This window comes from Hypanus sabinus, chromosome 24 (genome assembly GCF_030144855.1).
Source record: "Hypanus sabinus isolate sHypSab1 chromosome 24, sHypSab1.hap1, whole genome shotgun sequence".
Classification (NCBI taxonomy): domain Eukaryota; kingdom Metazoa; phylum Chordata; class Chondrichthyes; order Myliobatiformes; family Dasyatidae; genus Hypanus; species Hypanus sabinus.
Window position 1 is genome coordinate 954,550 of NC_082729.1, and position 13,602 is coordinate 968,151.

Genomic DNA, 13,602 nt, shown 5'->3' on the forward strand with positions numbered 1-13,602 from the left:
TTGAATGCGCGTGGTGTCAGAAATAAGACAGATGAGCTTGAAGCTCAGATGAAAATGGGGAACTACGATATTGTTGGGATAACGGAGACATGGCTGCAAGGGGATCAGGCCTGGGAATTGAGTGTACCAGGGTATACGTGCTATCGTAGAGACAGAAATATGGGAAGAGGGGGTGGGGTGGCCCTGTTGGTGAGGAATGAGATTCAGTCCTTAGCAAGGGGTGACTTAGGAACAGGGGAAGTAGAGTCTGTGTGGATTGAGCTGTGGAACAGTAAGGGTAAAAAGACCCTAATGGGTGTTGTGTACAGGCCCCCAAACAGTAGTGTGGATATTGGGTACAAGTTGGTTAGGGAGTTAACATTGGCATGTGCTAAAGGTAATGCAGTCATTATGGGAGATTTCAACATGCAGGTGAACTGGGAGAATCAGGTAGGTGCTGGACCCCAGGATAGGGAGTTTGTGGAGTGTCTAAGGGATGTATTTTTGGAACAGCTTGTGCTTGAGCCAACCAGGAACGAGGCTATTTTGGACTTGGTGATGCGTAATGAACAGGAATTGATAAGTGATCTTGAAGTAAAGGAGCCATTAGGAAGTAGTGATCATAACATGATAAGTTTTTATTCATAATTTGAGAGGGATAAGGGCAGATCAGAGGTGTCAGTGTTGTAATTAAATAAAGGAGACTACGAAGCCATGAGGGAAGAGCTGGCCAAAGTTAAATGGGCAGATGCCCTGGCAGGAAAGACAGTGGATCAGCAGTGGCAGATATTCTTGGGGATAATACAAAAGATGCAAAAGCAGTTCATTCCAATGAGAAGGAAGGATTCAAAGAGGGGGAAGGGGCCACAGTGGTTGACAAAGGAAGTCAGAGATTGTATAGCATTAAAGAAAAAGAAGTGTGTCAGGGCTAAGATGAGTGGGAATACAAATGATTGGGAAAGTTTTAAGGAACAGCAGATCTTAACTAAAAAAGCAATACGGAGAGAAAAAATCAGGTATGAGCTCAGTCTAGCCAGGAATATAAAAGGGGATAGCAAAAGCTTTTTTAGCTATGTGAAGAGAAAGAAGATAGTTAAGAACAATGTTGGCCCCTTGAAGAATGAATTGGGAGAAATTGTTATGGGCAACAGGGAAATGGCAACAGAATTTAATGCGTACTTTAGATCTGTCTTCACCAGGGAGGACACAAGCAATCTCCCAGAAGGCCAGGGTCATAAGATATCAGAGGAATTGAGACAGATTGACATTAGAAAAGAAACTGTGATGAGTAGACTGGTAGGACTGAAGGCTAATAAATCCCCGGGTCCAGATGGTCTACATCTGAGGGTTCTAAAAGAGGTGGCTCAGGAAATTGCGGATGCATCGGTAATCATTTTCCAATGTTCCTTAGATTCAGGATCAGTTCCTGAAGATTGGAGAGTGGCTAATGTTATCCCACTTTTCAAGAAGGGAGGGAAGGAGAAAACGGAGAACTATCGCCCTGTTAGCCTAACGTCAGTCGTGGGGAAGATGCTTGAGTCCATTATTAAGGACGAAATAGTGACACATCTTGATGGCAGTAATAGGATTAGGCCGAGCCAGCATGGATTTACCAAGGGCAAATCATGCTTGACTAATCTGTTGGAGTTTTTTGAGGGTGTAACAAGGATGTTAGACGAGGGTAAGCCAGTGGATGTAGTGTACCTAGATTTTCAGAAGGCATTCGATAAGGTACCACATAGGAGATTGGTGAGTAAAATCAGAGCTCATGGCATTGAGGGCAGGGTTTCAACATGGATAGAAAACTGGTGGCAGATAGAAAGCAAAGGGTAGCAGTGAAAGGGTGTTTCTCGGACTGGCTGGAGGTGACTAGTGGGGTACCACAGGGCTCTGTATTGGGACCACAGCTCTTTACGATTTATGTCAACGATTTAGATGAGGGCATTGAAAACTATATCAGCAAGTTTGCTGACGATACTAAACTGGGTGGCAGTGTGACATGCGAAGAGGACGTTAGGTGAATACAGGGAGACTTGGATAGGCTGGGTGAGTGGGCAGATACTTGGCAGATGTCATTCAATGTGAATAAATGTGAAGTTATCCACTTTGGAAGCAGGAACAAGAGGGCAGAGTATTGACTGAACGATGTAGAGTTAGGTAAGGGAGAAATGCAAAGAGACCTAGGAGTCCTAGTTCATCAGTCAATGAAGGTGAATGAGCAAGTGCAACAGGCAGTGAAGAGGGCAAATGGAATGTTGGCCTTTATTACAAGGGGAATTGAGTACAAGAGCAAGAATGTCCTTTTGCATTTGTACAGGGCCTTGGTGAGACCACACATGGAATATTGCGTACAGTTTTGGTCTCCAGGTTTAAGGAAGGACATTCTGGCAATTGAGGAAGTGCAGCGTAGATACACTAGGTTGATTCCTGGGATGGCAGGGCTGTCTTACGTAGAGAGATTGGAGAGATTGGGCTTGTACACACTGGAATTGAGGAGATTGAGAGGGGATCTGATTGAAACGTTTAATATAATTAAAGGATTTGATAGGATTGAGGCAGGAAATATGTTCCAGATGTTGGGAGAGTCCAGTACCAGAGGGCATGGATTGAGAATAAGAGGTCAGTTATTTAAAACAGAATTGAGGAAAAACTTCTCCCAGAGAGTTGTGGAGGTGTGGAATGCACTGCCTCGGAAGACGGTGGAGGCCAATTCTCTGGATGCTTTCAAGAAGGAGCTAGATAGATATCTGATGGATAGGGGAATCAAGGGATATGGGGGCAAGGCAGGGACTAGGTATTGATAGAGAATGATCAGCCATGATCTCAGAATGGCGGTGCAGACTCGAGGGGTCGAATGGTCTACTTCTGCACCTATTGTCTATTGTCTATAATCAGATAGCTTGGGAATGCCATTATTTCTGACTCAAGAATTTATGTGCTACTGGTAAGCAGTCTTCGTCTTACACTTGTTCATCACACATATGTACTTAACAATAAAAACTTTTAGATCCCATTTATAAAATGAAAATATATCATTTTATGTCAGGAGAATTCCTGAATTAACTGTTGAACAACAAGAAGTAATGGCAGACCTGCAGCCTCCACGTATGATGTTTGTGTTTTGATGAAAAGATTACAGTGCACTATACAGTTGCAAGAAAAAGTTTATGAACCCTTTGCAACTACCCGTGTTTCTGCATTAATTACTTAAAATGTCCGATCTTCATTTAAGTCACAATAATAGATAAACGCAATCTGCCTAAACTCGTCACAAACAATTGCACTGCTTCTCATCGATACTGAATACACCATTTAAACAATCACAGTCTGGGTTCAAAAAAGTGTAACCTCTGGGGTAATACCTTCTACAAAAGCTATTTAGAGTCAGGTGTTCTAATCAGTCAGATGAGATTAGAGGTGTAGATTGTAAGGGTGCCCAGCCCTATAAAAAGACACATAGTCAGGTAATTAACAGAGCCTGCTCTTCTGAAGAAATATTGGTCTTTGTACACTACGCCTCAATCAAAATTACTTTCAGAGGACCTTAGAAGAATTGTAGAGATGCATGAAGCTGGAAAAGGCTACAAAATCATTTCTAAAGATCTGAGTGTTAATCAGTCCACAGTAAGAGAAATTGTCTACAAATGGAGGAAATTCAGTACTGTTAAATATTTTAACAGTTTAATTTAATATCAGACAAATGTATGCAGTATACATCCTGAAATTCTTGTTCTTTGCAGACATCCATGAAAACAGAAGTGTCCTAAAGAATGAAACACTTAATATGTTAGAACCTCAAAGCCCCCCACTCCACCCTCTTGCATGCGAGCAGCAACCCTCCCTACCCCCCACTTGTTTCAGCATCCACCAGGCATGCAATAGCGAAACCCCCAATAAAGACCATGAACTGCAGTACACCAAAATCTAATCATTCACCTGACAATTCAACATACCACAGGCTACACCTGTTCTCAATAAAGGGACAGAGATGTGCCACGCAGCGAGAGGGGAGAAATTAAAAAAAACAACTCGCTGATTTATGGTACTAAAATTGTGTGTCGTGCCACTTTTTTTCCCCTGAGTTCTCCAATCGGAGGATCTACAAACTCCGAAGGTGCGCTCGTTTTCTAGGCTGCCTCCTTGGAATCTCAAAAAGTGCCTGGTTGTGAGCCCCCAGAAGTGGTCCCGCCACTGCAAAGAATGGAAGTTTGAGTGTAACTCCAGGTCAGAGTATTCAACTGAACCTCATCCACCTTGAAAAGGAAGACGAGAGACATCAAAGATAGAAATTCAGCAATTTCCACAGATGAGCTTGAGGTAGTTGCTGTTGAGTTCCATTGTAACTCCATCCCAGTTTCAACTCACGTTTTCTACTCTCCCTGGGCATGGGCATCGTGCAAAGATCACACCGAGCACAACATGCAATGCTGAAGGTGGTGAAAAAGAATCAAAGAGTAACGGCAAAAGACCTGCAGAAATCTCTTGAATTTACTAAACTCTTGTATTTGTCCAGTATGAGAAAAATACTGAACAAGAATGGTGTTCGTGGAAGGACACCACAGAGGAAACGACTGCTCTTTAAAAAACATATTGCATGTCTCAAGCTTGCAAAAAACCACCAGGGTGTTACACAATAATTCTGGAACAATGTTCTGTAGACAGATGAGATAAAAGTTGAACTATTTGACAGAAATACACACTGCTAAGTTTGGAGAAAAAGGACACTGCACACCAACACCAAAACCTCACCCCAACTGTGAAGCATGTTAGAAGGATTGTCAATGTTTGGGGCTCCTTTGCTGCCTCAGGGCCTGGACAGCTTGCAATTGTTGAGGGAACTATGAATTCAAAACTGTATCAAGGCATCTTACAGGAAAATTGACAGCGTAGTGGTCCATCACCTGAAGCTTAATAGAAGTTGGATGATGCAGTAAGACAGTGATCTGAAATACAAGAGTAAATCAACAACAGAATGGTTGAAAAAGAAGAAAATTTGTATTTTGAAATGACCAAATCAGAGTCCAGACCTTAACCAATTGAGATATTGTAGCATGAACTGAAGAGGGCTGTTCATGAAAGGTATCCCAGAAATATTGATGAACAAACAGTTTTGTATGGAGGAATGGTCTAAAATTCCTCTGCTATTGTGCAAGTCTGATCAGCAGCTACAGGAAATGTTTGGTGGAGGTTATTGCTGCTAAAGGAGTTTCTACCAGTTAATTAAATACAAGGGTTCACATACTTTTTCCAGCCTGGACTGTGAATGATCAAGCAATGTGTTCCATAAAGACATGAAGAGTACAGTTGTTTGTGTGTTATTAATTTAGTCAGATTGTGTTTGTCTGTAATTGTGACTTAGATGAAGATCAGACCACATTTTATGAGTAATTAATGCAGAAAACCTGGTAATTGCAAAGAGTTCACAAACTTTTGCTTTATGCAGTATTTTTCTATTTTTCATTAGAATCAGGTTCAATTTCACTGGCATGTGTCGTGAAATTTGTTAACGTAGCAGCAGTACAATGCAATACATGATAATATAGAAAGGAAAATAAATCAGAAAATCAATTACAATAAGTAAGTATATTAAATGGATTAAAAATAGAGTGTAACACCCTGGTTAAGATTTTTACTGCTATGCTGTAGGTGTTTCATTTTAGCAGTTCTGTAAGAGCAGTCTGTTCTGCTTTTAGCCTGTTTGAGTTTGAGCTGAGATAAGGGGCTTTGTTGTTCATCTTCGAAATGTGTCAGCTAGTCAGGATGGTGGAATTGGGAGAAGGTTCTAGAAAATGCTGGGCAGAGAGATCTTTGTGACGGACACTGGTGTGGGTTGAGGTCTTTTTGGTGGGAGCTGGGAGAAGATGAGGGAAGATGGCTGTTGCACAAGTTGAATGGCTTCCAGGCGAAGGACCAATATTCTCGTGGTTTGTTCATTTGTTCGAGATGGATTTCGAGCAACATTCCAAAGGTGGTTGACTGAGGGTCCAGCACATGAGTTAAAGATAACTTCAAGATGAGTTCCAACTTGTATGCACATTTGACTGTTTAATTATTATGGGCTCCTTCATTTTTTTCCTTTTTTTCCTTTAACTGGTTAAGCTAACATTCTTAAATATACTTACTTTATAATTGTATGCAGTGTATGGTCTGTTATTTCTTGTGGATGGGCGATTGCATGGGAGCAGTAAGTTACACAGCATTCACACGAATTATAGACCAGTGGGTCGTACCTCAGTGGTTGGTAAGTTGATGGAGAAGATCCTGAGAGGCAGGATTTCTGAACATTTGGAGAGGTATAACATGATTAGGAGTAGTCAGCATGGCTTTGTAAAGGGCAGGTCGTGCCTTATGAGCCTGATTGAATTTTTTGAGGATGTGACTAAATACATTGATGAAGGAAGAGCAGTAGGTGTGATGGATATGGATTTCAACAAGGCATTTGATAAGGTACCCCATGCAAGGCTTATTGAGAAAGTAAGGAGGGTTGGGATCCAAGGGGACATTGCTTTGTGGATCCAGAACTGGCTTGCCCACAGGAAGCAAAGAGTGGTTGTAGATGGGTCATATTCTGCATGGAGGTCGGTCACCAGTGGAGTGCCTCAGGGATCTGTGCTGGGACCCTTACTCTTTGTGATGTTTATAAATGACCTGGATGAGGAAGTGGAGGGATCGGTTAGTAATTTGCTGATGACACAAGGGTTGGAGGTATTGTGGATAGTGTGGAGGGCTGTCGGAGGTTACAGCGGGACATTGATAGGTTGCAAAACTGGGTTGAGAAGTGGCAGATGGAGTTCAACCCAGATTAGTGTGAAGTGGTTCATATTGGTAGGTCAAATATGATGGCAGAATATAGTACTAATGGTAAGACTCTTGGCAGTGTGGAGCATCAGAGCGATCTTGGGGTCTGAGTCTATAGGACGCTCAAAGCAGCTGGGCAGGTTGACTCTGTGGTTAAGAAGGTGTATGGTGTATTGGCCTTCATCAATCGTGGAATTGAATTTAGGATCTGAGAGGTAATGTTGCAGCTATATAGGACCCTGGTCAGACCCCACTTGGAGTCCTGTGCTTATTTCTGATCGCCTCACTACAGGAAGGATGTGGAAGCTACAAAAAGGGTGCAGAGGAGATTTACAAGGATGTTGCCTGGATTGGGGAGCATGGCTTATGAGAATAGGTTGAGTGAACTCAGCCTTTTCTCCTTGGAGTGACGGAGGATGAGAGGTGACCTGATAGAGGTGTACAAGATGATGAGAGGCATTGATTGCGTGGATAGTCAGAGGCTTTTTCCCAGGGCTGAAATAGTTGCCACAAGAGGACAAAGGTTTAGGGTAAACACAAAGTGCACTGCAGATGCTGTGGTCAAATCAAGACGTACAAAAAAGCTGGATGAACTCAGCAGGTCGGGCAGCAAGTTTAGGGTGTTGGGGAGTAGATACAGAGGAGATGTCAGGGGTATGTTTTTTACTGAGAGTGGTGAGTGCATGGAATGGGCTGCTGGCAACGGTGGTGGAGGTGGATACGATAGGTCTTTTAAGATGCTTTTAGATAGGTACATGGAGGTTAGTGAAATAGAGGGCTACAGGTAAGCCTAGTAATTTTTAAGGTAGGGACGTGTTCGGCACAACTTTGTAGGCTGAAGGGCCTCTATTGTGCTGTAGGTTTTCTATGTTTCTGTGAATCGGGGTTGGGGTGGGCAAGACATCTCAACCTTACGGGTTTGTTGGGACCCAGGTCAGAGCTGCCCTAGACATGCGAAGTCTGAGAAAGGTGGTTTTCTCACTGCTGAGTCTGATGGCTGTTAGCGAGGGGCTAACGAGCTACATCTCTAGAGATGCCCAGTTAAAATAATATATATTTTTTAAAAAAGCAAGATAGTGTTTATGGGTTCAATGCTCATTTAGGAATTGTATGGCAGAGTGGAAAAAGTTGTTCCTGAATTGTTGAGTGTGTGCCTTCAGGCTCTTGTACCTCCTTCCTAGCGGTAACAATGAGAAGAGGGTGGTGGGGGTCCTTAATAATGGATGTTGCCTTTCTGAGGCACAGCTTCTCGAAGATGTCTTGGATACTCTGGAGGCTAGTACCCAAGATGGAGCTGACTAATTCTATAACTTTCTGTAGCTTCTTTTAGTTCTGTGCAGTAGCCTCCCCCACCCCCTATCAGACAGTGATGCAGCTTGTCAGAGTGCTCTCCATGGTACATCTATAGAAGTTTCATTAAATATGTCAGATCACTTCTCAGAACTCTTAGTGAAGTGCAGAGACTTGTGTGACACCTGTGAACATTCCTAGTGCCTTGTGGAATTTTCCCTTTGTGAGTTCAAAAAATTTTTAGATTTTGGAGATTTTTGGATATAGGGTACTCAACCTTTAGTATGAACTGGATTTGGATTTCAATCCGAGGCAAATGACAGCATGCTGACTGCATTTCATCCCAATCTCATTTTCTGAAACTGAATATCTGTCCGTGAATCTAGCTCTGTTTATTGTGGAATTAAGTGGAATAGATTATTTGTAGACTGAGGACAGAAAGCAGAAAACAATCTTCCTGGCATGTATTCAATATTCAGAATATCATGGGTGATGGGTGAGAAACCGAATAGTCTGATGACAAGAAACTGAGCTAATTTTAAAAATCTTTAGGAATTTAATGTTTGCATCTTTCACTTCTTGCTCTGGCAGTCAACTGAAGCACTGGAATTTATGAAGCGGGACCTGGCAGAATTCTCACACGTAGTGCAACATGATACAGCTTGTACGATTGCTGCTACTGCCAATGCAGTGAAGGAAAAGCTGAGTGTGAGTGTACAACCCGTAAGTTATTGAACACCCAATTCCGAAGCCTCCATCTTCAAACCAGAAAAATTGATTCCATTTATTCCATAGCAACTTGGGAATTTAAATTTGGATTTAAATTTGAGGAATTACATTTGGATTGTCATTTTAAAAAAACAGATACCATCATTATAATGTAAATCCCTCTTGGTTTATTGATGCTCTTTAGATGCAGGAACATAGAACAATACTGACCATTTGACCAAAACTGTTGTGATGACCCTTTAACCTACTCCACAGTCAATCTAACAGTTTCCTGTTACATAGCCCATACCCCTCCATTTTCTTTATTTCCATGTACCCATTGTTGCATCCTCTAAATGTTCCGATTATATCAGCCTCTACTACAACTCCAGGAACTTGCCACTCTTAACATAAAATCTATAGTGCTATGCAAAAGTATTAGGCATATATACTGTACCTATAAAAAGTATTCAACCCCTCAGAAGTTTTCATGTTTTATTGTTTTATAACGTTGAATCACTGGATTTAATTTGGCTTTTTAAGACACTGAACAACAGAAAAAGACTCTTGTGTCAAAGTGAAAAAAGATCTCTACAAAGTGATCTTAATAGGCATGCGTTAGTCTTGAGAGACCATGGATTTGTGCCTTGGAAAGTTTCCAGGGTGTAGGCCTGGGCAGGGTTGTATGGGAGACCGGCAGTTGCCCATTCTGAAAGTCTCCCCTCTCCACGCCATCGATGTTGTCCAAGGGAAGGGCAAGGGCTGATACAGCTTGGCACCAGTTTTGTCGCAGAGTAATGTGTGGTTAAGTGCCTTGCACAAGGACATAATATGCTGCCTTAGCTGAGGCTCGAACTAGCAACCTTCAGATCACTGGACCAATGCCTTAACCACTTGGCCACATGTTAACAAAGTAATCTAAATTAATTACAAATATAAAACATAAAATAATTCATTGCTTGAGTATTCATCCCCTTTAATATGACACACAAAATTATCACTGGTGCAGCCAAATGGTTTTAAAAGTCACACAGTTAGTTAAATAGAGACCTGGTTTTGGAGACCTGTTTGCAGTCAAGGTGAATCAATTAATTGCAGTAAAGATACATCTGTGCCTGAAGGTCCATCTTCTGGTGAGTCAGTGTCCTGTCAAACACCTTACCATAAAGACAAAAGAACACTCCAAGCAATGCCATGAAAAGGTTATTGAAAAACACCAAGTCAGGAGATGGAAATTTTCTTGTATCCAAGTCACTGAATATCCCTCGGACTGCAGGTAAATCAATCATCAAGAAATGGAAAGAATATGGCAAAGCTGTATCTATGACAACTCTGCAGGAGTTACAGGCTTCAATGGCTGAGTTGGGAGAAATTGCACATACAACAATTGCTGCCTGGGTTCTTCACGAGTTGCTGCTTTATGGGAGAGTGGCAAAGAGAAAGCTACTGTTAGGAAAAAATAAACTCATATGAAATCTCGGCTAGAATTAGCCAGAAGGCATGTGGAAGACTCTGAAGTCAACTGGAAGAAGTTTCTATGGTCTGATGAAACCAAAATTGGGCTTTTTGGCCATCAGATTAAATGCTATGTTTGGCGTAAGCCAAATATCGTACATCATCAAAAACACACCATCCCTACTGTGAAGCATGGTAGTGGCTGCATCATGCTGTGGTGATGCTTCACTGCAACAGGCCCTGGAAGGCTTGTGAAGGTAGAGGGCAAAATGAATGCAGCAAAATACAGGGAAATCCTGAAGGAAAACCTGATGCAATCTGCAAGAGAACTGCCACTTAGGAAAAGATTAGTTTTCCAGCAGGACAATGACCCCCAAGCATAAAGCATACATAGGAATGGCTTAAAAACAATAAAGTTAATATTCAAGTCAGGGTCCAGACCTCAATCTAATTGAGAATTTGTGGTTGGGCTTGGAAAGGGCTGTTCACTCACGATCCCCATGCAATCTGACAGAGTTTCAGTAGTTTTGTAAAGAAGAATGGGGAAAATTGCAGTGTCCAGATGTGCATAGAGGTCTCTCCACACAGACTCTAGCCTGTAATTGCTGCCAAAAATGCATCTACTAAATACTGTCTTGGAGGCTGTGAGTAATTATGCAGTCGGTTATTTTATATTTAATAATTGAACAAAATTTAGACCGATTTGTAGAAATTTGTTTTCACTTTGACATGGAAGAGTTTTTATCAGTGTCAAAAAAGTTGAATTAAATCCACTGTGATTCAGTGTTGTAAAACAATAAAACATGAAAATTTCTGGGGGGAGAATACTTTTTATAGGCACTGTATATAGATAGGGTGCCTAAGACTTTTGCACCATACTGGATTTGTCAACATGGAGTGGAGAGCGAGTTTGTAAATCTGGTGGGAGCAAAGGATGTTGGAAATGGCAAGAGTGGTGCGCTGTGGGAGGGGTGTGGGATGGGGCAGAGAAGGAGTGACAGCAGTGAGGTGGTGCAGGTGCAGACATACTCAGCCCTGGGACACCAGGCAAGATCATATAAATCCAAACAATTGTTTATTGATTATTACAGAATGATTCTCTGGTACTTCCCACTCCCTCCCTATTCCTTTCCCCTCTCCCTGCCCCCTTTCCACTCTGTCCACAGTAGAGACTCATATCAGAATCAGGTTTATCATCACTCACATACAGTACATCATGAATTTTTTTTTGCAGCAGTACAGTGCAATGCTTAAAATTACAGTACGGTGCAAAAGTTTTGAGCAGCCTAGTTCTATCTATGTATAGAGATAGGGCACATCCAAGTTACCCTAGATTCCATGCCTCCTGACTTTCTGAATGATCCTATAATGAGGAACCTTGTCTAACACCTTTTTAAAATACAAAAACGCCACATCTTTTAGTCACCTACTGAAAAATCTCTAGACTAAGTGAGGCACATCCTCCTGCGAGGCAACATATGATCTGGAACAACACACACAAAATGCTGGAGGATCTCAGCAGATCAGACAGCATCTATGAAACTTAATACATAGTCAGCGTTTTGAGCTGAGACCCTACTTTAGACTATATGATCTGGGAATCTTTCACAGTCACATAATCTCCTGTCTATACCCCTACCTATTGAATCCCCTACCATCATGGCTTTCCTATTCATCCATCCCCCCCACCCCCCAAAGTCTCAGACTCATAGATCTGAGTTGGTAGGTCATTCCCTTTAACAGTATACAAAGTTGTTTGCCTGTTATTGAGGGGAAAGACCACAGTGGTGCCCTGCACTAACTTCCTATTCGTCTTTCCCTCTCCTGATTGTCACCCAGCTACTTGCATCTTGCAACCTAGGTGTGGCTACCTCTTTGTAACTCCTTTCTATCAACCCCTCAGCCTCCTGAATGTTCATAAATCATCCAGCTCCAGCTCCCTAACACAATCTGTAAGGAGTTGCAGCCGGATGCATCTCCTCACAGGTGTAGTTTTTATCAGAGCTACCTGATTTCCTATGCCCTGCAAGAGGAGCATACCCCAGCCCTACCTGAAACCAGAAAGCCTCAGTTGTCCATTCAAAAACAGCCTCTCTACTTGGCCCTAACTTTTTATTGGCAGCTGCCAATTAGCCAATTAAGTATAAACTAACAATTTCCAAATGTGCTCTCCAGGAAATCTGTTAGCCTTCCTTAGTCAGGCCTGTATTTGGCTCTTAACTGCCCTGTGAAATTGCCCAACAAGATCTTACTTTGAATATGGGCATTCAGAGAAAGTGCATTTCTGTTCATTATTCTATTAGAATCTAGTCGCCTTTCTGTCCTTTGCATTTGAGTTTTTCTTTTCTAACTTTTGCTTTTGTCTACGTTGCTTACTTTTTTCTGCCTGGATTCCCTTCCTCCTGCCATATTAGTTTAAACTTTCCCCAACAGCACTAGCAAACAATCCTCCTAGGATATTGATCCAGGTTTTGCCCAGGTGTAGAACATCTGGTTTTACAGGTCCCACCTCCCCCAGAACCAGCTTCAATACCCTGGGAATCTGAAACTCTCCATGCTGCACCACTGCCCAGGCCACTGATCCATTCTAACTATGATGATAAAGCTCCAACATTTGTAATCATCACCTGAGAGCCAGACTTTTTTTATTAGAGGTTGTGACGTGATGGAAAGGGCACACACACTAACATATTAGATGGAAGATGGTGGGGTGGAGATGGCATTCTTTTTTTCTGCCAGCCTGCAGTTCACCCTTGGACAAGGTGTAGTACCCGCTTAGCCCTCCGATCAGGGTCGCATGAAGCCATGAGAGCAGGTGATGGATGTCCATATGAGCAGCAGGTGCATATCACAAGTCCTGGTTATATAACTATTGATGCAAGGCAAACAATCTCTGAAGAGTATAGATGATGGCTGGGGTCACCTACCTTGTAAAGCCACTGCTCAGAAGAAGGCAATGGCAAACCACTTTTGTGGAAAAATTTACTAAGAACAGTCATAGTCTTAAGACCATGAAGTCATGAGAGCAGGTGAAAATCATAAGACCATGATTGCCCATGTCATATGACATGGCCCATAATGATGAGGAATTATATAGATCTTATCTTGATCTCCCATTTGCAGGCGGAAACCTCTACAGGAGCAGGGCAGCAAGTTAAGAAAGGATTGTCCAATATTCTTGGAGTCCTCTCAGACACGTTTGCACCTCCTCCAGACAAAACAATTGACTGTGATGTTATAACTCTGGTCGCAACACCCTCTGGCACCACAGAACTCTACGACAGTACTAAGGTACCTTGAGCAGTTTCCAATGTTAGCATTAAAGAAGCTACTTGGCTTCAGGACTTTTTAAGGCTGGAGTACTCAAGTATT

At 42.2% G+C, this 13,602-nt stretch overlaps 1 protein-coding gene across 7 annotated transcripts in view; it reads left to right on the plus strand.

Annotated features, from left to right (window-relative positions):
* Nucleotides 1–13,602, plus strand: part of bsdc1 (BSD domain containing 1) — a 73,217-nt gene that overhangs the window by 16,669 nt on the left and 42,946 nt on the right. For 5 of the 7 annotated variants that reach the window (XM_059949127.1, XM_059949132.1, XM_059949129.1 and 2 more), the window contains 2 exons: nt 8,659–8,790; nt 13,354–13,521. In XM_059949127.1, coding sequence (XP_059805110.1) covers nt 8,659–8,790; nt 13,354–13,521 — 300 coding nt within the window. The remainder of the gene's footprint in view (nt 1–8,658; nt 8,791–13,353; nt 13,522–13,602) is intronic. The other 2 variants (XM_059949128.1, XM_059949133.1) reach the window with 1 other exon arrangement.